Below are 26,770 nucleotides of genomic sequence, written 5' to 3'. Positions count from 1 at the left end.
TATTTTCAATTGTCTCATTATTTTCTCTACTATTCAAGGTAATCACTGCCCACTTTTTTGACTATTCTGCTTTTAGAGTGAAGATCTCTCTGTGAGCTTTTGTCTCCCCCCAAAATTGGTCCATAACTGACACTCTGTTTTTGGACCATCAACTTTGGAAATTTCCCTCCAAACTGAAATTCTTACTAATGGAGTGTGACTTGCTGACAAAGTGGCTAGTTAGTTTGCTTAAATATCTTGCTTGTTATTGCATTATCCTCCCTCCAGTGTACTTTTCCTGGTTTACCATGTTTCAATTAAATCCCAAGGGAAAACAATAAGGTAGAGCTCCTTCAATTGGATTCTTTCAGACTGGCTGCCTTTCAAAAGGTTTATGTTGATGAATGTACAGTAATAAAACCAGTAGTAGCACCATCCAAGAAGGTAAATTCAAAAATGTGGAAAAGTAATTTGAAAGCAAGTGCTCGTTTTAATGAGCACATTGAGAATAAGGAAGAACAATGGATGCTTCAGAAGGAATTAGTACTTTTTCTCAGTGTAAAGCTACATCAGTTTAGACAATTACTGCATCTGATCAAGTGAGCTGTTAATTCATAAAAGCATATGCTAGTCTGAAAAAGTGCTATCAGCCTCTTCTTGATTTTTGTCAGCTGTAGACTAACATGGTTGTCCTGGAATGTTTGCAAAGGCATATTTCAATGTTACCATAACACAATCTCTTCATATTTTTTTGCACATTTTGAAGATTTTGGAGGCTAGGCTGGGAGTAAGCACCCTGCTGATTCTACAGATCAATAATGTGAAAATTATCAAAGAAGAATTTAATCTGGCTGTATTAAAAACCTGAGTACAGTTAGAATCATAAAAGATTAAGATCTTATCAAAATAGAAAGATTTTTTTTCCAAACAATACAATTTCTTGCTATTCTCCTTGTCTGCTATTAGAAATGTCCAAGAAAGTGACCTGAATTTATTCACCTCAGTACATTATTTTCAATGCATGGGTTATCATTCTGAATAATATTTACACATGACCTAGTAATTCATATGGACATAAAGAAATCCATTTATTTTTTGTTTATTTACTGTGGAAATAATGCAGAGTTAAAATAATGAGCCATCCAGCATAAATGACAGACTGTCATAACATTAGCCTGTTAGCTCTGTGTTGTGCACATACATAAAATTAACAGAGGCTTTACCTTACTCAGAGAAGAGGAACCTAAACTCTATAATTACAAAGATTGGTGTTCTTGAGGAAATGATACTGATTGAACAGAATGTTTTGACAGGACAGAAAATGGCTTTCACTGACTAACTCTAACAATAACAACCCAACTCACTGTAACACACATGTGTGCAGATCAGTGACTGAAACAAAGACATCAGCTTGAAACACCAAATATTTGCTACAGGATCACAGAAAAAAAGAACAGACAAATTTCTCATTTGAAATATTCTTCTATATATTGATCTAAGCAGAATGTCAATTTTTAAATAATAATCATAACAGGAATGCTATCAAATTTCAAATTTCACCTGAATCACATTTGTCCAGGTTTACCTATGATGTTATATTCTGTGGTGTGCTGCTTTGCCACTGAAAATGATATTTTAGTTTAGTTTCAAAAATATATTATTTTTGCATTTATTCATTGGCTGCGTTTTTATCTGTGTCTGATTTCCCACCTGATTCTCCTTTTCCTTGTTTAATCAGAAAATTCTCATAACTAAAGCAAATTCTCTGATCACTTAATTTGTTGGTTCACATGTCCCTGGGACACTTAATTTGGTTACTTCACATGTCCCTGGGACACTGTGACCATCATAAATATGAATCAGTTGCCAAGCATCTGAATGTAAATCCCAAGACCCTGGAGATGCTGCAACATTCCAGCTGGTCGGCACTTCTTCTGGGCTCAGCAGAAGTGCCAGGATCAGCGCTGAACTCCAGCTGGAGCCTAGCACTGATCCTGGCGCTTCCGCTGAGCCCTGACAGCCCTGCAGCTCCAGCCATATCTTGCTCAGGCGTGTGCGGTGCTGCCATCAGTTCAGCTCATTCCCCTCCTCCACTACCACGTATCTAGGATGGTCGCGTACCACCTGCCAGGTGCCAATGTACCACAGGTGGTACCCGTACCACTGGTTGAAAAGCCCTGTATTGATGTATTTTCCCAATGTATTGAATTCAATGGTTTTAAAATCTGTACCGTTTAATGTTCATTCTGCAACCGCCACAGAATTTACAGATCATTCATGTTCTCATTCCATTCTAGTAGTTTCACTGTTCTTCTCCCCTACTGTATCTACTTCATAAAATTCTATCACTTGAAGCACACACCTTTCTTTAATTTTAAAGTCCTACCACCTCTAAATCGTTACTTCCATATTGTGTTTTTTCTTCAAGTACCTTTTTGCAATATATCAGGTCTATTTCCCAGGTTTTGTTTGTTCTTCATGTCCCAGTTACAGGTGGACAACAATGTTAAGCACTTTGAAAAGTTTATTCTATTTCAATGATTTTTTTTCTAATCTAAAAGTGTTTGAAGTGAAGACTAAAATGTGCTTCTAGTAACATTAAAAAATAAAAATGAAAAGGATATTAGTTACTTCTTAAAAAGTTTTATTTTTATTTATTTATTTTAATTCCATTTATATCCCGCCCTTCTCCGAAGACTCAGGGCGGCTTACAAACTTAGCAGTAGCCTTCATTCTATGTATATGCCTGCTTATTAGGGCTTTTTCACATACCCCCAAGCGGCATTATTACAAAGTCAGCTTAATCAATATTCCAGAGGTCTTTTTTCACAAAGCAGTTTATTTAGATAGTTAAAAACTACAGAATAGGCAAGGATAGAGGTGGTTGGTGGTTAATTTTTTTCTAATTGTATAACAGAAATATTTTAACCAGAACCAGTTAACTGAATAGATTAACAAAAACAGCTTTTCCACTGAATTAGAAAAGGAGTAGGTTTTAAAACATTAGTTTTATTTAGTTCAACATGTGTCCTCCAATACATCTGCCTCCTGTTTGAGTAAATCTTTACACTACCGTAGTTTTAAATTCTATTTAAGAAACTTTGTGCTAGGGATTATTATGAAGCGTTTGTGAAAAATGTTTATAACCTGCAAAGTATAAAACAATTCCCTAATTATAGTAAACAACAGCATATTATTGCTATCATTAACAATTGTGTTGGTGCCTTTTCTCATTTACCTTTAATGCAGTATTTTAAACAAATATATCCAGTTGTATTACGTTATCTTATGTTTATGGCATTTATTAAATAGCAAATGCATTATAACATTATTGCTACTAATTATCCCTAAAAGGTTTTTTGTTTGCAAACATGTTTCATTTAAAAAATCACTGTATGAACACTTCAATTTCTAATTTATAATATTAATAAGCTGCCCTCATTTCAAGATTTTGGCTAGCTGATAATATAGAAATCTCAAAATCATAAAAGCATAATAAATTATTAATGGTTATTTACAAAATAGTCAACTCTAACCTTAAAATGCAATCACTATAGTTCAGGCATGTCAAACTCACAACATCATGTGACGCCGCGCGACATATTGCGACTTTCCCCCCATTGCCGGCAATGGGGTGGACGCGGTTTTAGTATGATGCATCTGGCCAACGGTCCGGCAGTTTGACATGCCCGTTATAGATAGTGTGCAGCAATCACAGTTCCTATCAGTCTGTTCTCCAAAAACTGGAGGAAAGAGAATGGTTTTGACTTATTTGATTATTTGGAACAAAAAAAACACCACAATCACTACTGTTTAAAATAGTCATCACATCTTGCTTACAGGTGCTTTTATAATCCTTACAAATTTTTATAGTTTTTAGATATACAAATATTTTATTTTTCTATATTTTTAAAACTTAAATAACACATCTAAACTTGGAAATATTCCAAGCTATTGCAGCACAACAAAGCAAAACATACGTATATGAATAGGCACATATTAAAAATTGACGTTAGAAAATATTTTCTATGCCAGGGCTTTTCAACCAGTGGTACGGGTACCGCCTGTGGTACATTGGCACCTGGCAGGTGGTATGCGACCATCCTAGAAAAGTGGTATCAGGGGAGGGGAATGAGCTGAATCGGTGGCAGCACCGCACAAGCCTGAGCGAGAGAAGGCTGAAGCTGCAGGGCTGTCAGGGCTCAGCGGAAGCACCAGGATCAGCGCCAGGCTCCAGCTGGAGCTTGAAGCTGATCCTGGCCCTTCTGAACCCAGAAGAAGCACCAATCAGCTGAATGTTGCAGCATCTCCAGGGTCTTGTGATTTACATTCAGATGCTTGACAACTGATTCATGTTTATGACGGTCACAGTGTCCCAGGGTCATGTGAAGTGACCAGAACCTGCTGCAACCATCCAGCAGATGGGGGGGAAATAAAAACCAACATCCCCACCCCACCCTCAACAGAAATGCTCATAACAATGAAAACCTCAGACAGGAGGAAGAGCATCACCAGGCGGGCAGGCAGGTGTCTTGCTCGGCTGTGGCTTGAGGGGCCATTGTAACTTCAAACAGTCACTAAGCGAACTGTTGTAAGTCGAGGACTAACTATACTTCATCACTTTTTTAATTTTTTCTTTTTGGTCATCAAGTTTTTGACACCTTGCTAGGCGACTGGTGGTACTCCGATGTTGCCATATCCTAAAAATGGTACAATGGCTGAAAAGGTTGAAAAGCCCTTTCTATTCCATTCCATTCCATTCCATTCTAGTATAGTATATTATAGCATATTAAATTAATTATTCAAAATGCCAATCTTAGTTCCCAGTGACTAAGCCAATAAATCTGGGTAGATCACTTCCCCCAATGTGTACCATCTCCATGATTATTACTGTGGTTCTTTAGGCTGTCTCCTCAGCAGGTTTTGTGTGAGAAGAACACCATATTTATACCAGAATAATTATAAATTATTTCAAACTGATTCCAGAGAGGATGAAAATGACATCATTAAGAAATAGCCCTTAAAACACCTATTGAAGTTTCTTTTTTTTAACAAATTTTATTGATTTCTAATATTACATTCACATATTTGAAAAGCAACGTGGTGGCTGGTAATAGTAACTGAATTACATACAGATATCATTAGTATAGATTTCAAATTGGTACCATAAACATTTCCTCTCCTTTTCCCTTCATATATACTGTCTATTTGTAAATTATGTGTCTGTCTACCACATAGAAAATAACATTCTTACATATATCCATAGTTTTTAGTTTACACATATTCTAATTGTTTTAACATACAATCTTTTAGACAATCAATACCCTAATAGATTTTTCAATTTTAATTTCCACTAACATTTAGATTTAACGTTTGATATTTATCATTCCCAAGATTTTTAGTATACTCCCAATTAATCTATCACCATTCCTCATGAAATCTAATATTCAAAATACATATCCCGTTTGCTTAACTTCTCACTATGTCAACAAATTAAGGATACAATATGATATCCTTCCTTTTTGCTAATTTTCAGTTGTTTTTTAAGTAGTAATCAAAATTTCTTTTTATTTCAATATTTACTACTTCCTCTCTTCCTCTTTGTATCTGCTATCTCTTGCTTAAACTGATAATTTTCATTTTTAACATTCCATATAAACCTATTTATTACTTTCAACAATAGGTTTTAGCTTGTCTACATTATTCACCTTTATGCACAAATCAATATTCAAATTAGCTATTAATGTTTATACTGCTAAATTTTAATTACCAATTTTTTTTCTTTATCTCAGTTGATAACAATGTCTTGTGTTCAACATACACATCTTATCTATTTAAGTATATTCTGTTTCAGATTTCAGTAAGATGGTCGAAACTCCATTCTTCTTGAGTCTTATTCTGGCTTTTTTGCTTTGCCAAATCATCTTCCATGTCCTTGTTTTTCGGTTATCGAACTAATCTCCTTGTAATATCATGTATATTAATTGATATTGGCCACACCATCCAATCGCCATTTTTTTGAGAGGACTTGTAGGTCTAGTGGGTCGTCTCTTTATTCTTCCATATCGATGTAGTTGTTCTGAATTGTTTGTCTTCTCATCCAACTGTTCTTTTTCTAGATCCTCTAGTTCCTTCTGAGTTGTATAAGAAACCTTTTCCTTTTCCCAAGTTGTCAATGTCTTTTCTGGATTTTCAAATTTCAATATTTGTTTAGTAGTAGATTCTTCTGTCATTGTACTTAAATGTTTCATTTTTTATATTGTATTTTGTATAGATGATTCTTTAGTTGTGGTCAAAGTTTGGGCTTTCATATCTGGGCTGTCTTCTTGTTCCTTCATATAGCCTCCTAGTATTTCATTGGTTGTGGTAAGAATTTGGATTAGTGTTTTCAACATAGCAAGAGTTTGTTGATCTTCATCTTTAAATAAATTTTGTTCCTGTTCTTCTTCCATATTGGTATTTTAAGCTAAAGACTTCACACTTAGAAAATCCAAAAGAGAGACTTTTTCTTCTAGGTAGGGAACACAAAGCCTTTCACAGCTGTTGTTTCAAAGTTCTCAAGGTTATGTATCTTATCTATTTCCCTGGGCAGTCAGCCAGGGCCCTTTTAAAGTTTCCCTTTGAGTCCCAAAGTTGTCTTAATCTTTTCAGTTTTTTTTCCATAAGAAAGAATCCAGATTTCCAACAGAAGTAAACAATAAAAAATAGGAAATAAAAAATCTTTCAATCCACATGCTTTGAGAAATAAAGTTCTAGTTGGGATTCAGTTACTTTTTCAACGTTTAAAATGCCCCTGGATATTTAGTCGCTGCTCTTTCTGGAGGGAGGGTGAAAGTCCCCCTTCCCTCACCACAGGGGGGAGAATGCTTAGCAGCTTAAGGAGGTACAGAAAGTAATTAGGATGTAAGAGAGGTAGATCTCACCCAGTCTCTTCTGTGCTGCTTTAAGAGTTGCCTGGTGGAAAATGTGACTTCGGCTGTTCACAGCCTAGGGACGAGCCATAATGGCCGGTCCTTTCGTCTGCCAGTTTGGAGGGATCGCCAGGTCTAATGGGAGAGTTGCAGCTCTCCCGCGATCCAGTGAGTGCCCCTCCTTGCTGGTCACCTCTTCAGAGAGACTTTCGGCCCTTTTCAGGGCCCCCCAGTGATGCGAAACTGGACGGAAGAGAGACCTATTGAAGTTTCTTCTTGCTGCAGTAAAAAAGAACATCATTATGAATCCTCCTGGAGGATTAATGCTTCACTGCAGTGGTCATGTTATTCACGAAACTCCAAATTTAAAGTATACGTGTGATACTAGTTTTTCTAAAAATGCTCCCTCAGAGAGCAAAATGTGACTTACACCTTTTTAAAAAGCTGCCACAAGAGGGAGATACATTTACACTTTGGCTGTCCAAGCCTCAATCAGAGATCTATATCTGGGGTTTGGGGTTTGGCCCTTTCATTAGGCAAAAAGGAAGACTTTTGACTTATGAAAGTTACAACAAAATGTAAATAGTTATCTTCATTGTTACTGTATTTTCTTGCCAGGAATGAGAAGGCTGTGTCTTGACTTGGGAGGAGGATTAAACCAATTGCTTAAATTCAGCAGCTAAATTCTTTGGGTCAATTTTGCCGGAGTATTTATGAAGTCTCTTTATAACAATCAGAGGAACTTTAAATCTTATTTTTTTTGTATGCCTATAGCCTGGCCTTATTCTTTTTTTATAAATCATCAGTATTATGTGGTCATTCAAACAATGGCTTCTTTCCTGTCTTTTCTCAAATGGTGAGGTTCCATTCATGTTTAAAAACAAAAAGGAAGAGTAGACCATTTTCCACGGATAAAATGTCAGTTTGAATAAATAATAGAGATATTTTGTTGTTGTTTTAGTTCTCTGTTAATTTATTTTATTATTTTCTTATCAGGCAACACTCATATGAATATGTTATACGTCAGACATTCATCTTCAGTGAACACAATCAGATCACATTTCCAGTAGAATTGATTTGTCCTTTCATCTCAGAATATATTTCTATAATGTTCTATGTTTCTGTGGAGACACATTACATTTTGTATTTTTTGAAGACGCTCTGTATTATATTGCACTACTCTAATTTATATCTGGTTTATATTTAATTGTTTTTCAATCAGTTATTGGCTTTATGTGCAGTTCACAATATATGGTTCTTTGTTTTCTGTTTCTTTGGTATTTTGACAGCAGGTCTTTTAATTTACACTAAAATGTTCTATATTAAAGTAACTGCACTATGGCACATACTGGTAGGTAAAAAGAAAAGTTTCTGGGCTATTTCATTTTTTAAAAAAATGTTTGTATTTTGGGCATATTTTAACCAAATTTTATCATATCCACAATAATTCAAAATTATAAGACTTCTGATCTAAAACTATCAGAACTTGACATAATTTTACATACTATGATACTATTGGTCAATCATAGTTAATAATGAGCAACTATAGTGTAAGATAAACAAGGGATTAAAAAAATAAATCATATAAAAAGTTTCAGAGAACTGGTTGCTCAGGGGAATTATATTTTCATGTCCACATATAAAGTACAGCATGAAAATATAGACACTATAAGCAAGCAAGTAATAAAAGCAGAATGTGTGAAAGTCATTTGCAGTTTTTCATATAACGTATGGAACAGTTTTTCTTTAGTTCTAGGACAGGGGTAGGAAACCTTGGCTCTTTTATGACTCATGGACTCATGGACTTCAACTCATGGACTTTCTGACTCTGGAATTCTGGGAGTTGAAGTCCATGAGTCATAAAAGAGCCGAGGTTGCCTACCCCTGTTCTAAGAGATGTCTGTTGAAGAGAACACTCACAAATGGTGAGCAGACAGATGCTCTTCACATGTTCCTACAGCTCAGAAAAATCTGCTCTTTATCATCTCTTAAAAAATAATCTGCTGCAAAGAAGAAACCAACCTTTCATAGGTTGTGTAAGTCAGGGTTCTTGCTAGAGGAATGGAGAGTGTTTGTTCAGCATTGGCTGTTAGATCATTTGACCTTACTTGACACAGAACATACTGAAGACAGTTACATTATTTAGATGACTGTAATTCGATTTATGTGGAGCTGCCTTTGAAGACTACCTAGAGATTTTACTTAGTTCAAAATGCAGAATTTATATACCTGCTGGTTAGCCTTGGCCCTGCCATATTGTGCCAGTGCCACTGCTGTAGGAGCAGCATTTCAAAGTGCTGGTCACAACTTTTAGAGCTCTTAGGCATATATATCTAAGAGGATATTTAAATGGCTGATAAAAGTTGCCCATAGACTAAACAAATGGCCATTACCATAGTCAAGGACTACCTGTATTCCAAAGTCTCCAGATGTGCATTGTTCATTATCTAGACATTTTTGTCTTTCTTGTCAACAATATTTAAGTCTGGGATGTAATGTGGCAGTTGCTTATCTGTTGGTAGAATTCAGTCCCGGAGCATTTTAGTTCCTTCATATTATTATGGTTTGTTACACTGTATATTTTGTTGCATAGTCAGCCTGATATTCAAGCTGGATTTGGCATTTTTATCCACCTATCAACCTGAGGATAGGCAGATGTGGTTGTCTGATGGATTGCCTTTTATTGTATATATTGTAAAGATTTCATAAATAAGTAGTAACATTTTAATCATGACTATCACATTGCAATTCTATTAACACTGAGGGTTTTTTTGATGCCTGTATACTTGTGTCAGCACTTAGTTTTTCATTCTCACCTTGGGATGCCAGCTGATTTTTCCTACTTGGAGTTCACTTTTAAAACCATTGCAAGCCCTGCACGCTTCATAATTTAAATCTGATGGAGGATCTGTTGAGGCAGCCCCCATGTTCAGTCTTTGTCTGGATTTTTCCAATGTAGTTAGAACTGAACCTTGTTTGACAATACCTACTGTAACCTTTGTGGGTTTTTTTATTGAAAGTATTACAACATTTTCTCTAAGTGCTGGAGATTTGAGATGTGGATATATAGCCAGTGGCATCAGCAGGGCATCTGTGTATGGTAAAATATGGCAGCCATGGCAATATGACTGATGCTTTCCCCTTTTGAATATGCATCAGCATACAAAATAGTAGTTTAAAAAAGGGTGAAATTATTTTTTAAAAATGCTTCATTCTGTTTATTTTTCTTTTATTAACTTCTAAAGCAGGATGGACAATCTTAGGACTGCATGGAATTCTTGGCTTAAACTTCATGAGTATTCTGATAGTGCGCTATTATTGACAGTTTAGCAAATTTACAAATGGAGCATATTTCTCTGATAGTATAGATAGCAATGCAATCTACAAAACTGAACATGGACATTTTTCCCCACTCCACCACTAGATGGCAACCTTGCATATTATTCTTTTCTCTTCCTTTTTCTCTCTCCAAGTTTAATGTCCCTGCACCTTCAAGTCAAACTCAACCTGGAGAGATTCTTATTTAGGATCTTCATGATATACATTTGCCTATATTTTCCAATTTCAAAGCAATGATGAGGGGCTACTAGTTTTCTTGGACTTTTTTTTGAATCTGTGTTGACTGCTGGGGACTATAGTTTTCTTGGCAAGATTTTGGAGGTGGTTTGCCATTGTCTCCTTCTTAGGACTGAGGTCCAGGGTCACCCATCTGGCTTCATGCCAAAGGTGGGCTCAGAACTCATGTTCTCCTGATTTGTAGCCTGATGCCTTAACCATTACACCAAACTGTCTGCTTGTAGTGTTGGATTAATGGATGGTTAAACCCTTGTCTCCTGGATGCTTTTCTTAGTAGCTACTGTTTTCCTCATATAAGAAAACAATTACGGGTACCCATATTGTGTGTGTGTTTTGCAAACAAATGCTACAAGCTTAGCTATTACTGCAACCTTCTTCCTCCCAGAAACCAAATTTGCAATAATCTCAATGACATAGATAACTTCCAAAAGGGGTTTCTTTGCTAAAACTGCATGGGTGCTTTGCAGTTGGTATGAGCTCCTCCTTGCTCTTAGCCCTGCAATCAGCCCTGAGCTGTTTCTACACAACACGCCATCTAGTCTTGTTTTGATTAATATTGCAGCTAATGGTGCTTCCTGGAGCGGAAACTGCTTTAGCAGCAGAAATGCTGAAAAATGGACCATAAATTCTTCAAACTCCACTGCATATAAGATTAGAATTAGTTTGGGTATGTATGTATTAAGTAATCTGGGTTTATGTTTGTTTTAGCAGATTAGCTAGTGTTTAACTTCTGTTTGCTAGTTTTGTCACTATAGTCAGCAGAGTGCTCTTGCAGTTTTTGCTGCAATTGATTCAAAATAATCACAGCTATTTGTACCTACCATATTAAATTATCATTCACAAGTAGATCCAGAACTGCATACATGCCTGAATCATTATCTAGTTCCAACACTTTTTCTCAAATTTAGGTAAATGCTCCTAATTGCAGAACAGTAATTTGTATTCCAGTAACAGCTCAACTTGGAAGCTGACAGGGAAAGAAATATACATAGAGGTCCAGAATGCACAAGAAATAAGTGGTTGCACTATTCTTGTAAATATAGCAAAAGCAAAATTTGAACTAATACAGCAAAGCAACTTGGGAAAACTCACACTGAGCTGGGGTTTCTTTTCTGTTTTCCCCTGACAAAAGGTGTAGATGTTCTTTTATTCACTGCTAGAATATGAAAGCCACTTTGCAGAATCCCTCTGTCAATTATAATAAACATTGCCTACCGGTATGTGTCTGTGGTCTAGAGCTGGGCTTTTCAACCTTTTCACCCATTGTACCACTTTTAGGATATGGCAACTTCCAAGTACCAACAGTCGCCTAGCAAGGTGTCAAAAACTTGATGATCAAAAAAAAAAAAAAAGGAAAAAAGTGATGAAGTACAGGTGGTCCTTGACTTACAACATTTCGCTTAGTGACTGTTCGAAGTTACAATGGCACTGAAAAAAAGTGCCCCCCAAGCCACAGCCGAGCAAGACACCTGCCTGCCTGCCCAGTCGGCGCTCTTCCTCCTGTCCGAAGTTTTCATTGTTGTGAGCATTTCTGTTGAGGATTGGCAGTAGGGGTGGGGTGGGGTGGTATTTGGTTTTTATTCCCCCCGTCTGCTGGGTGGTTGCAGCAGGTTTTGGTCACTTCACATGACCCTGGACACTGTGACCGTCATAAATATGAATCAGTTGCCAAGCATCTGAATGTAAATCACAAGACCCTGGAGATGCTGCAACATTCCTCAGCAGAAGCGCCAAGTTCAGTGCCAAGCTCCAGCTGGAGCCTGGCGCTGATCCTGGTGCTTCCGCCGAGCCCTGACAGCCCTGCAGCTCCAGCTGTCTCTCGCTCAGGCTTGTGCGGTGCTGCCACTGGTTCAGCTCATTCCTCTCCCCTGCTACCACTTTTCTAGGATAGTCGCGTATCAACTGCCAGGTGCCAATGTACCACAGCTGGTACCTGTACCACTAGTTGAAAAGCCCTGGTCTAGAGTTGGGGGGGTGTGTAAATGGAAGAATCTGGGCTATTGTCTTTGTTCTGTAATTACTAACCGTAAACACTACTATCAAAAATTTCCTGGAGAATTTCTTTTTCCCCTCAAGGACTTTAATGAAAGCAGCCCCAAATTGTGCTGCCTATTGTTAGTTTATGCACATTTAATAATGATGATGATGTTGGAAGGGACCTTGGAGGTCATTTAATCCAACCCCCTGCTCAGGCAGGAAACGCTATACCATTTCAGACAAATGGCTGTCCAGTCTCTTCTTAAAATATTCCAGTGTTGGAGCATTTACAACTTCTGGAGGCAGGTTGTTCCACTTCACGTGATCTTGATTCTATCCCTTTGTTAATGTAGCTTAGCACTGTGTTGGCTTTTTTGGCAGCTGCAGCACACTGCTGGCTCATATTGAAGTGATTGTTCACTAGGACTCCAAGATCCCTCTCACAGTTACTACTATTGAGCAAGACACCCCCTATACCAGGGGTGTCAAACTCAATTTCATTGAGGGCCGCATCAGCATTGCAGTTGCCCTTGGCGGGCCGGGTAGGTGTGGCCAGGGTGGGCATGGCCTACTGGGTGGGCATGGCCAGCTCTACATCATTCGTACCAAAGGTGCCAATGGGGGCCTGGGCAGGAGCGGGACAGATCTGAGGGTCTCTGGCAGAAGGAGATGGGACTGGGACAAGTGTCAAGGCATGGTCCACTGGAGGAGCCTCACTGTTCCTCTCAGGCCTTGGGGGGGGGTTGGACGGTGGCATGGAGGTCAAATGCCCAGCCCAGCCATCAACCACCCACGGCACTAAGCCCAGCTTCATTTCCCCAAGGTGGCACCCAGCTGCACTTACCTCCTCCTCAAGGCTGCTGCTGCTGTGCTTGCTCTCCTTAGCCAGGTTGCTCATGATGGGTACGAGGGCAAAGTCAAGAAGGAGGCCTACTCCCTCTCTATGTGAGGAGACCTGGCTTTGTATCCAAAGCTTCCTTAGCAATAGGATTGGAGACCCCCCCAGGATAGGCCAGGAGGAGGGGGTAAGGTGATGGTGAAAGGGCAGCAGGGAAGGACTAAGGCAGAACTTCCCTCAGACCCTCCCTCTCCTTCCTTTGAGTGGTGGGAAAATATTTGAGATGAGGCAGGGAGAAAAACAGGCAAGAAACGCAGCTGGGGAAGTGTCATCCTTCGTGAGGAATGAAGAAATGCACCATTGCCTGGAAGTGGCCAGCACATGGCCCTCACCTACTTCACATATCTGGCTTGGTGGGCTCTGGGGGAGGGGATGCCATGAGCAGCATGAGAGTCGATGTTACCTGCACAATGCTGCCCAGCCCCCAGCCTGCCCGGTTTTGGCAGGCAGTGGGGCACTTTCCTGACAGTTCCGAGAGGCTGAGCCGGATGGCACGAATCTGAAGAGAAGCGCAACACTGCCCAGGCCCTAGCCTGCCCAAAGTAGGCAGGGCCATGTGCTGGCCACTTCCAGGCGATGGTGCATTTCTCCATTCCTCACAAAGGGTGATACCTCCCCAGCGTGCACCCAGGGGGCAGTGCTGATGCAGCATGGGCCGGTCCCTCGCTGTTTCCAGACGGCCTTGTGAAGCTAAGACTGAATGTATTTCAGCATAGATGACCACCACGAAATTGTACATTGGCTCCCAGCTGGCCTGGGCCAGGGCCAAGCCAGTGGGGGCCGTTCCCTCATTGTTTCCAGGATGGCTTCACGGGCCACATGAAACCACTTCGCAGGCCGGATCCGGCCCCCAGGCCTTGTGTTTGACATGTCTGCCCTATACTATACCTGTGCATTTGGTTTTTCTTGCCTAAATGTAGAACCTCACTTTTTTCATCATTGAATTTCATTTTATTAGATAGTGCCCAATGTTCAAGTCTGGCAAGATCCTTCTGTATCTTAAGCCTATCTTCTGAAGTGTTGGCTATTCTCCTAGCTTGGTGTCATCTGGAAATTTGATGTTCCCCATCTATCCCCTCATCCAAATTGTTGATGAAGATGTTGAAGAGCACTGGGCCCAGAACAGAGCCCTGGGGCACCCCACTACACACTTCCCTCCATGTAGATGCAGTTCCATTGAGGACCACACACTGAGTACAGCCGGTCAGCCAGTTTTGTTCCTAGAGGTACTATTTAGATTAGGTATAACCAGTTCCAGCAATAATTTATCCTTCAAAACAAGAAATGTCAAAGTAGTTAACGATCAGGCTATATCCACACATCTATAGAAAGCAGTTTTATTTTAACGAAGATAAAAATATAACAAGTTGCTACATCAATAATACAATGGTTATCAAACTGTCCAGTGCCGGGAGTTATTAAAATTTAAAATAGGATTGCTCCTTTTTAGCACTTTGACATCACAAATTCAGGAATCAGTTTAATCATACTATTTAATTTAAATTAGTGGATTCCTACACTAGACAACAGTGGACTAGATGTCTCCTCCAGCCTTGCCATTCTCCAGTTCTGTGGCATCCTTGGGGCAGACAGTGATTCTGGAACTTAAACTGGCAACATTTCTTCCATATGAAGATTTCTCTTTCAACCAGAAGGCATTTAAAGGTTATTAAAACCAGTCCTGGTTGTATTACACTGAGAACTTAAAACATACAGATAACTAGCTTGACATGCCTCTTAACTATAGATAGTAAAAGTGTAAGAGCCTAGAGAATGTTTCCCTTTGTCTAACTCTACCTGCCAATTATAGAATATGTAACTTGCTTACAAAATTTTAAAGACTTTGCTATTTTTCAGGCATCACTTGCAATCTAAAGTAACTAGTTACATGCTTGGTTAGAATGAGTTGCTATAACACAACTTTGTGCACAGAATCCTATGGAACTAAGTAGGGAGGTATATATAAAAATATTTTTATGCATTTTAAAACTACAATTATAGTCATAAAATCCTGTAAAAAGGAATCAATATTAGCTAAAATGTCAGATTGTGCACTCAAGGTGGCACATAAAATTAAATCTAAATATTTTTTTAAAAAACCCACAAACATGCAATATCAAACAAATGGATGCAATATATTGGGGGGAGGGAACCCCCCTCAAATTCATGCACACACCCTTTATCTATCAGCCAAAATCACAAATAGCCTTGACTTCTGGTCTGTTTGCACAGTTAGATTTTTGGAGTTCATGACATGATTGGAGCTGGATGAAACACCAGGGGGATGATATTCCAGAGGGCAGGAATGGCAACAGAGGAGTAAAATGATCTCCATAAATAATTGCTTCTCTCCCTTGCCACCTAAGTGCATCCTGCCTTTCTATGCCAAACAAAACATAGCCCACTTCTTTTTGTGTCCCACAAACATTTCTCTGTAAATCCTATTTTTGCTATCTCAATCTGTGGATCAATTCCTGTGATACAAGGAATTGCCAAAAGTCAGAATACAGTATCCACGAGCACTAGGGACCTGTCCACCAAGGGAGGAGGATTAGTAGGTATTATGTCAGCCTTGTCTGGGCTTCGTGTGAGTAGCTTCATGTGAGCATTGCTGTCCAACCTCTTCTTGGCCATAGGAGATGTTGGGTACCAGTGGAGCTCCGAGAGTGATATCCTACCAGAAAGGCACTTCAGATTGGTTCTGGGATTCTAAATGGGCATGCTGCGATTCTGACTCCCCTGGTGAGAAGATCAGGGGGAATTTGTAGCATCTACCAGGGCCTGCCAGTTTTCCAACCCTGTTGCTTCCTAGAGTAGGTTTTGTCCTAGGCAGGGATCTGGAAATTATTATTGGTTTCTGCTGACTCCCCTGTATCTCCTCAGAATTAAATCCACTAAAAATGGTAGTTTGAATAGTAATAGTAAGAAGCTAATTACATTCTTAATGCACTGCGGTGTATACAGAAATAGGGCAAACAGAGCAATAAGCATGCACAGTGATCTTCCCAGTGAAAAATGTGCCAAGCAAAAATGGAAAAATAATTACAGAGCTATCAGAAAAATAGTTATGAGAAGGAAGGCATAGATACCTAAATGAATAATATCAACATACACACAAAATACTTGTCTTGCAGTAGGGCTTGCTTTATTTTTTTAAAAAATAAACCATACTGCAAGATAACAAGCTTTTTGTGTGTATGCTGATATTATTCATTTAGAATAATTCCTTAATTATTTTATTTGGTTTTGAAAATATTAGGAGCTGTTAGATAATCCATTGATGGAATGATGCCTCTCTTGTTTTTCAATAATGCTAATCTTAGGTGACAAGATGGGTGACAACTCGCAAGAGAACAGGAAATATTCTCAGCCAGAAATGAAGCCAAGATCACTTCTCACTGATCAGTTCTGTTTGTTTGAGTTAACAGAGAACATGGTGGAGAAGATGTGAATACACAGTGTTTCCACTGCTGTGTATGGAAGAAAAGATGGGTGAATACTCAAAGCTTCCTCTCTTTATGCCTTTTCAGTTTTTGAAAAGGCTGGAGTTTCAAAGTTGAGGGTGACATCTTAGAGAAAAAGACACAGTGCTTTGAGTTATTCCCTACTTGATTTCTGAAAGAAAGAAAAAAGAAAGAGTTCTATGTGTAATAGCTCTTCATCCCTAACTGCAAGAACCTCGTCGTTATTGCTTGAAATACCAAAATCAGTCATGAAGCATCGTTTTTTTCTTCCTGCTCAGCATTCTATGGAGTGAGTTGAAATCTTTTCCAAACGGTATGAAGGATTGTCGTAATGACCTGCAAAATGGAAAATTGCTGCTGTTTTGTCATTTGTAACATTCCCTGTTAACAAGGAAAATTTTAAGCATGGGACATCAGTGGAAAAAAAGTAATTATTTCTGCTTAAGAAGAAAATTTACTTTCCAGTGGATAAGTCTAGTTGAAGAAATCGAAGTGAGAGAAAGAGTAATTCGGCAGTAACCTCAACTATGGAACTGGAAGCCTAAGAGAAGCCCACAGAGAAGCTTTTAAAAGAAATTTATGAGCTTTAGAGTGACTACAGTGATGATGGGCCAACTGCAAGCGAGCTCTATTTTTACAGTTCTTAGATCCTCCCAGTCCCTAGGTCTCAACCAAATAAACTTTTTTATTTTTTATTTTATTTTATTTTTTTATTTTTTTATTCCATTTATATCCTGCCCTTCTCCGAAGACTCAGGGCGGCTTACAATTTAAGCACAAACCAATGTGCTTAGCAATAGCCTTCATTCTATGTATATGCCTGCTTATTAGGGCTTCCCCCCCCAAGCAGCATTATTAAAAAGTCAGCTTAATTGCCCCCAACAATCTGGGTCCTCATTTTACCTACCTCGGAAGGATGGAAGGCTGAGTCAACCTTGAGCCTGGTGGGATGCGAACCTGCACTAATTGCAGGCAGCTGGTGTTACTTAAGGAGGCATTAGCCCACTGCTCCACCAAGGCTCTCAAAATAGCTATTTGTATCACCTTAATAAGTTAAACGTTTCTACGTTGAGTAAACCCTGTAATTCTCCCCACTCCAAATTTCAACCTTATTTCTATTATGATGTCAGTGTGTAAAATGTGTGCCCTGCAGTGCTCACAGGCCACAAGGTTGCCCACTCTGAGTTACAGGAAGCCTGAGTAAAGAACTTCATATACATAAATAAACCACACTGTGAATTTTAAGCATGCTCTACAGGTTCCCACCCTGAAAAGTGGTAAGAAACGAGGAACATCAGTATTAAAAATTGCTTAAGTAAAGTGGGCCTAACAAAGCTAATTTTTGCCAGCAAATCCCATACTTTTCAGAATCTTACCATTGAGCACCATGAGACAGACACCATGGATTAAAAGCAGAAGAGGCCATGTCAAGAGTAAAGTATTTTCCATGTGTCAGCTCATCTAATTGACCTTGAAAATAATACACCATGCCTGGAATGGGCACCATGTGTGCAAATAACAATAGGGCTTTCTTCCTGTTTCTGAACATCACATGGGTTTTGGTAGTTGTTGCTGCAAGAAAATAACATTGCTGTATCTTAAAAAAAAATCACATGTGAAGTATAGCATTGGCAAAGCTGATTTAAAGCATGTTTGTAGCTACTGAATGTGGGGTAAAGGACTTCTGGCCCCTAAGGATAGAAGGTGTACCCTGCAATATAGGTAGTCCTTGACTTATGACCACATTTGAGCCCAAAATTTCTGTTGTTAAATGAGACATTTGTTAAGTGAGTTTTGCCCCATTTTACGAACTTTCATAGTTGTTAAGTGAATCACTGCAATTGGTAAGTTAGTAACCCAGTTGTTAAGTGACTCCGGCTTCCTCATTAACTTTGCTTGTCACAAGGTCACAAAAGATGATCAAATGACCTTGCGACACTGCAACCGTCATAAATACGAACCAGTTGCCAAGCATCTGAATTTTGATCACATGATCTTGGGGATGCTGCAATGGTCATAGGTGTGAAAAACGGTCATAAGTCACATTTTTCAATGCCATTGTAACTTTGAACGGTCACTCAGTGAACTGTTATAAGTCAAGGACTACCTGTATCTAGTGACAACAAGACACAGTATGGATTTTCATTTGTTCACAATGCATCTACTTCTCAATATTTTCCATGCAACTGCTTGAAGTGAGGCTAAACCAATAATATGAAAGGCATCTCCTGCCCAGGATTTAAAGGGCATTTTAACATGTTGTCAGAATGCAGAATTTTGCAGGATCTGTATAGATTAGTGCATCTTGAAACCTCAGAGGAGTTGCAGATTGCCTCATATATGCACTTAAGGTGAGCTGGAAATTCTTCATAACAAAGTTTTCATTAGCTGGCTTGGTTTCACCTAAACTGTCACCAGTAGTTGGACTGAATAATGATGGAGTTTCTCACCTAGTCATAAGTGGTAAACCTTACTTTGTATGCTGGCTTTTGTTTCTTTAAAAACACTGCGTTGCTTAGTCATTATAACTAGGAATGGCAATTTTGTATGATGTAAAGTTAAAAAGAGTTTTCCTGCACAGACATACCTGGAACTATATATTCCCATTTCAAAATGGGGACAGTCTGAAATGTGCTTTCATTCTTTTTTAGGTAATTTTTTTTTAGTTTCATTGATAACTTAGGAAAAAAATAAATAAAGTATTTTTGCCTATTGATAATATTCATTCAGTTGCAGCATAGCAAATATTGGCACTATTACTAAAATATAGTATGTTACAAAACTCCTTCTAGTGAAACTCTGGAATATCAGACGCTACAAGTGCATGAAGGCACAAGAGAAAGTTCAGTTACTCTTGGTAACCACTTTATTCCTTTGTTTTTATATGATGTAGAACATATGTTTAAAAATGTATTTTCTATCATACAGAGAATATATATATGGTATAGTGGTTAAAAAGGGACGCGGTGGCTCAGTGGGTTAGGACGCTAAGCTTGTCGATCAGAAGGTTGGCAGTTTGGCGGGTCGAATCCCGAGTGCCGCGTAACAGAGTGAGCGCCTGTTACTCGTCCCAGCTTCTGCCAACCTAGCAGTTCGAAAGCACATAAAAATGCAAGTAGAAAAATAGGGACCACTACGGTGGGAAGGTAACAGCGTTTCGTGCGCCTTTGGCGTCTAGTCATGCCGGCCACATGACCACGGAGATGTCCTCGGACAAGCGCTGGCTCTTCGGCTTTGAAACGGAGATGAGCACTGGCCCCTAGAGTCGGAAACGACTAGCACTCATGTGCAGGGGAACCTTTACCTTTACCTTACCTTATAGTGGTTAAGGCTCCAGGCTAGAAACTGGAAGATCATGAATTCTATTCTCGCCTTATGCTCAAAGCCAGCTGAGTCCTAGAAGCAGGCAATGGCAAATCATTCCCAAAATCTGCCAAGAAAACTACAGGGACTTGTCCAGGCAGTCACTGGGAATCAACATTGACTAAAAGCAATAGCAATAGCACATAGACTTATACACTGCTTCATAGTGCTTTACAGCCTCTCTAAGCAGTTTACAGAGTCAGCATATTGCCTCCAACAGTCTGGATCCTCATTTTATCAACCTTCTACTGGTTCCATAATTTTGTAATTCCATATCATAAGCTTATTTGGATTCAATGTATTTCCTTATATGTTTTGTACTGTATCTGATTCTTTAAACATGCTTCTCTAGCTTTTATAAAAAAAGTCATAGGATTTCATACTGTTTAACATTCTAGCATGGCTAATTGAGTTAACATTAACTGAAAAGTTAACACAAAGGATTCATTTGCAACCACACAATATTTAGTCCTCACGCTAGAATAGCAGAGAATGGGTGCAATGGCTGCCTATCTACCTTTTTTGGTCAATAGAACTTGCAGAAGTCCTAACATGTAAAATACTGGTATATACATTTTCTGCAAAAAATTAACCATTTTTCTACTGAAAATCTTTATTTACAAAAGACAACTTTGAGCATACTAAATGTAATGTTATCCAAGGAATTCTAGCCGTGGCTCTCAGAAAAGAGAATCCAACATATCACACAGCCTACTAGGTGAAATCTTAAACATATCGAGAAATGCTGCACAGATTGTATTTTAGAGGTTGATCCTATTTTACATCTGTCAGCCACTTGTTTGTGTCACAGGTAGTCACGGGCTCTTCAAGCCGCTGACTAATTGGGTCTACATCTGTGTTTTTCCAGCATGTCTTAGCATTAAGAATAACATGGAGAATCAATTTCTGTTGCCTACCTCTCAAATTTTCAGTTAATATATATGGGATCAAAAAGAATATGGTATGTCCAGAAATGACTTTTCCCCAGAATATAGCAAATTTCTGATATTATCTATGTTCTTTTTGGCTTCTGGGGGTGAAACCCTTCTACCTCAGTTGATTGAAAGAATGCTAAAATGGTTCACCATTGTAGTTTTTAATTAAAAAAACATGCAGAAAATAAGAAGTTAAGGTAAAGAAAAAATAGTGATTAAAAAGTTTCTATGGGTTTTGAACTGGCAATTTTCCATTTATAAGACAAATGGGGTGGCTATAATAACCATAGTAATAATGGTTCTCAAAGATAATAGAAACAGAGCAGTATGAAAGTTTTTTCTTTTTTTAAAGACAGCTGCTTATTATCTCTATGTGTATATGCATTTTGATACTTTAATTTTGAACACACACAAAATCAATTAATTCTGTATGTATATGTACATTATGTATATGTGAAAACCAGTAGATGTAGTGGTTCTGTAGTTTCTCTCTTTAATCTAATCTAATATCTAATCTAATCTAATCTAATTGAATCTGAATTTTCTTAAATTGATTTAGAATCAAGCTGCCATGAGGAATAGCTTAAACTATATGTGCAAATATGGCCTAAGGAAAGCTATGTTTACGTTAGTACTAGTAAAAAAATATTCATAATGTTAAATTCAAGATTTGAAAAACCAAAGCTACCATTTTTAATTGAAAACTACATTTTTTTTAAAAAAAACATGGGTTCAGAAGTAAGGAGTGCCTATTAAAATACATAGAATGTATATCTTAAAATATTTTCCAGACACGTCATGAGAGACATAAAACATTTTAGTATATTTCTTTTGACAGTTTTTGTCCTGTTCCAAAGAGTAAGATTTAAAGGCTCTAATCTATCAATATCCAAATATTTTCTCTACGTACCTTATTCATATTACCTTTAATAATTTGAGAAATATCACGTAATAATAATACCAAAATAGCTAATAAATTTACAGTTGAAACTATTTTTAAATTAGACTTTTTCAATGGAAGTAGAGTACAGAGGTCATGGCATTAAGGCAGTCACAGCACTAAATTCTAAATCTTTAGAATAGCAGTTTTGAAAAGCAGGGAAAACTCCTTTTCAATCAGTGTGGTTACATAATTACAGCCTTTAAAAAGTGGAAGGGATTGGGTAAAAATACAGGAATACCAGGAGCAGCATGCTGAAATATGCATGCCAAAAATTGCCCACAAGATTCAGCCTATCAGCCTGACACCAATACATCAAGCTATCAGTCTGACATGAATATCTAGGAAGTTTCTGGGGAAAAATAATCAAGCGACGAATCTATGAACACCTAGAGGCAAACAACCAAAAGCCAACATGGGTTTGTCAAAAATAGATCATCCCAGAGAAATGTTATTGCATTCTTTGACAAAGTGACAAAATTAGTGAACCAGAGAAATGCTGTGGATATAATGTACTTGGACTTCAGTAAGGCATTTGACAACGTAGACTCCAACCTATTACTTAATAAATGTGGGTTAGCCAACATCACCACCAGATGGTATTGTAACTGGCTGACCAACCATACTCAGTGTGTAGTTCTTAATGGAATTGTATCTACATGGAGGGAAATATGCAGTGGGATACCCCAAGGCTCTGTTTTAAGCCCAGTACTCTTCAATACTGTATCTTCATCAATGATTTAGATGAGGGGATAGATGGGAACTCATCAAATTTGCAGACAACACCAAGCTGACAGGAATAGCCAACACTCAAGAAGATAGGCTTAAGGTACAGAACGATCTTGACAGACTTGAACATTGGGCTCTATCTAACAAAATGGAATTCAATGGTGAAAAAAGTAAGATTCTACTTTTAGGGAAGAAAAACCAAATGCACAGGAATGGTATAGGTAGTACCTGGCTCAATAGTAGTAATTGTGAGAGGGATCTTGGAGTCCTAGTGGACAGTCACTTAAATATTTTTATTTATTTATTTTTATTTTAATTCCATTTATATCCCGCCCTTCTCCGAAGACTCAGGGCGGCTTACAAGCTTAGCAGTAGCCTTCATTCTATGTATATGCCTGCTTATTAGGGCTTTCACACACCCACCCAGGCGGCATTATTACAAATATGACTCACAGTGTACTGCAGTTGCCAAAAAAGCCAACATAGTCCTAGGCTGCATTAACAGAGGGATAGAATCAAGATCACGTGAAGTGTTTATACCACTTTAATAACGCCTTGGTAAGTCCACACTTGGAATACTGCATCCAGTTTTGGTTGCCATGATGTAAAAAAGACGTTGAGACTCTAGAACAGACATGTCAAACTCATGACATCACATGATGTTGCACGACGTATTGGGACTGTTTTGCCATTGCTGGCAATGGGGTGGGCATGGTTTCTGTGTGATGTGTCTGGCCTGTGGGCTGGCAGTTTGACACCCCTGCTCTAGAAAGAGTGTAGAGAAGAGCAACAAAGATGATTAGGGAACTGGAGGCTAAAACATATAAAGAACAGTTGCTGGAATTGGGTATGTCTAGTTTAATGGAAAGAAGGACTAGGGGTGATATGATAGCAGTGTTCCAATATCTAAGAGGTTGCCACAAAAAAGAGGGGGTCAACATATTCTCCAAAGCACCTGAAGGCAGGACAAGAAGCAGTGGATGGAAACTAATCAAGGAGAGAAGCAGCCTAGAACTAAAGAGAAATTTCATGACAGTTAGAACAATTAGTCACTGGAATAAGCTGCCTCCAAAAGGTGTGGGTGCTCCAACACAGGACATTTTAAAGAAGAGATTGGACAACCATTTGTCTGAAATGGTATAGGGTTTCCTGCTTGAGCAGAGGGTTGGTCTAGATTCTAGAAGACCTCCAAGGTCTCTTCCAACTCTCTTATTCTGTTATTCTGGTTAAGAAGACTAAAGAGCTGTCTTCCAGAGGTATGCAGGGATATAGTTGTATTTCCATATTTCACTCATATTTTCTGTGGGTAAAATATGATACAGTCTTTTCCCAAGATATAAGATACAACATACTGTCAATTTTGGTGAGAATTCCTCTCCCATGACCTTGTTGTTATTTGTAATGCACTATGGCACCTTATTTCTCTTACCATCACTGAAAACCAATATTAAAAAAATCAGCTATGGGATTACATTGGATCAGTTTCTTGGTCGGTTTGTATAGGACTTAACAGAGTACCGAATATCAGTTGTGTCCTTATTTCTTGATTTTATAAAAAAAATGTAATGAACACATCTATATCTATAGTTATTACATTATTTATGGAAGGTATGTTTTATCTTTCTGGCATTTTTCTTTTAAAGATAAAGAAGATGAAGGTTTATATTTACTTTGAGTAAATAACATATGCTGTACATGTATCAAACTGACCCATTAATCACCTGAAGTGGATTTCTTTGTATATCTGAGTGGTTAAAATGCATTCTTTGAGCATTATCCCTCATATCCTAATTTCCTGTCGCACACCTTTTCTCACACGGATGCTAAATTTGGGTACAGTCTAAGGGGTTTTCTTTCAAGAGGTGAACATGCGGTTTGACAGGGAAATTTTGTTCTGCCTTCCTTCTGTGGTCATGCTTTCGAAGGATCCTTATAGAGTTGATTCCTGGATAAGTAACATTCAACACATGAAGAGCATTGTCATTTAAAGGAAACTCTAAATGGTGAAATCCCACACCAGAACTACTAATAAAAACCAAACACCTCTTCTCTAATACCATTTCCTGAATTGTGTTAAAACACGTAATTCTGCTTGGTTGAAAAATTTCAGTGATCGAGTATATATATCAGCATCCAGAGAGGTGAAGATCAGACTTGCAAGTAGACAGTTAAGTTACACTACTCTGATCTTAGTTTCCAGATCTGTAGCAAATAGTTTTTCTACGTAGGTTAGATATAATGGCTTGGAAGATTTGTCTCTTTTTCATTCTAATGAGTACTTGTTCTAATGTCGTTACCGGTTCAATTTTTGAACATATAAAAGATTCTATACTGAAGCTAGAGAATGATTTTGTAAGTATGCCTTCAAACTTTCCTTTAAATGTTTCTTTTCTCCTTTTGGTTGAAAACTAGCATAGTTACAGCTATAATTTGGAGCAGCTACCCAGTTTGATGTAGTGTGGCTTGATATAGACTTCTAATAATTTTGAAAACATTGCATTTAGTTCTTTGGGGTGAATTATTTAGAACTTGGTTTTACTACAGATTCTGTTGACCAAAGGTTTTGCAATTATAACTACTAGTTCACGTACACCTCATTGTTTATTTTAATACAGCTGATGAAGTTATAAAACTGGTGTATGATATTTTTTCTAGAATTAGAGTTTATAAAAAATTGACTATTTAAGAAAAAATGGGCAGAGTTGCCTACTTGTTCAAATACATAAACTGAGGTATTTCATTCTGAATGAGCCACCTCTACTACTTTTTCACTAACACTAGAACAGATAACTTGGCTAATGCCTTCTCATAGTTCTATGACAAATTAAACATCCTCATGCAAATGTATTTTTCCAAAGCTTTCATTCAAAGAAGTGTCAAACAATTTTCTTATTTTATAATTTATAATTATACATAGAAGGTTCTTGAAAATAAATATAGTTTAAGTGTTGAACTTGACAGTTCATTGATATCATTCTCAATAGATTGATATCTTTACCTGAAGCAGGTTTTGGTGTTAGTAAAATTTGGCTATTTGGTAATTCACTACAAACTGAATTAGACACAGTAAATAAACACTAGTGGTACTGTACTTCTCAAGGGATTATTTTCATGAAAGTACTTACTGACTCCGCAGATGAAAATGCAGCCTACTTATCTTAATGTTTAATGTTAAAAATAATACCATATTTCAGTGCAGAAGAAGTTGAGCTCTATTCTTCATTTTCCTTTAACAATGTTATAGTAGCACTAGTATTTTAAAGTATTCTGCTTTTTTGTGTTGTCAAAGTAGCTATAGCTGTAAACTTTGTTTAATTATGTTGAATTAATTAGTACTGCATTTTCTTGTTTGATTCTTGGAAAATACGGTAGGTTTTTGTTGGCAACCCAGAACCAGTGGAATGTAATTACTGAATTTAATGCTTATATTTACTATATTGTGCTATTTTTAATTAATAACAGTATAGTAATTTAGTATTAGTAATGCTTATGGAATACAAACTAACAACAGCTGCAAATGGTGTGATACATTATTTTGCTTATCCTGATATGCTGTGCTTGTGAAGTAAGAATCATTCCTTGAGTTCTCCCTACCTCTAATTTAAAAGGAAGGCAATAAAGTCGGCAAATATGTGCTTAGTTCTAAAACATTTCTTTCATTTTCTAAGCTGAATTTATGAGCAGAAGTAGAATAGAGGAATCAGAGACCAAGGATTACTGTAGCTTTTAAGAATGTCCTATACATAGTTTGGATTTGAACCAGAGTTTTCACTTTAAAGAATTTATTATGTTATTTTGTGGATTGAGCCATTTGTATCTTGTATTTCAGAACACCAGTCAGTCTGACATCGCTGATAATGGATCTATTTTCACACACAGATTTCAAAATGGACTATGGAGAGAGGTAATTTCTTCCATTTGTTCGATGGAGAGGGACACATATTTTATCTCTAATCCTGAGTTGAAATATCAATTACTGCAAAACACTTGATAATAGAA

General features: G+C 37.8%; 1 protein-coding gene across 1 annotated transcript in view; it reads left to right on the top strand.

Annotated features, from left to right (window-relative positions):
• Positions 1-26,770, top strand: part of IL22 (interleukin 22) — a 53,504-nt gene that overhangs the window by 23,884 nt on the left and 2,850 nt on the right. The window contains exon 5 of the mRNA XM_083366635.1: positions 26,601-26,675. Coding sequence (XP_083222761.1) covers positions 26,601-26,675 — 75 coding nt within the window. The remainder of the gene's footprint in view (positions 1-26,600; positions 26,676-26,770) is intronic.

This window comes from Vipera ursinii (genome assembly GCF_947247035.1).
Source record: "Vipera ursinii genome assembly, chromosome: 6".
Taxonomy (NCBI): Eukaryota; Metazoa; Chordata; class Lepidosauria; order Squamata; family Viperidae; genus Vipera; species Vipera ursinii.
This window is presented reverse-complemented; position numbering and strand designations above follow the sequence as displayed.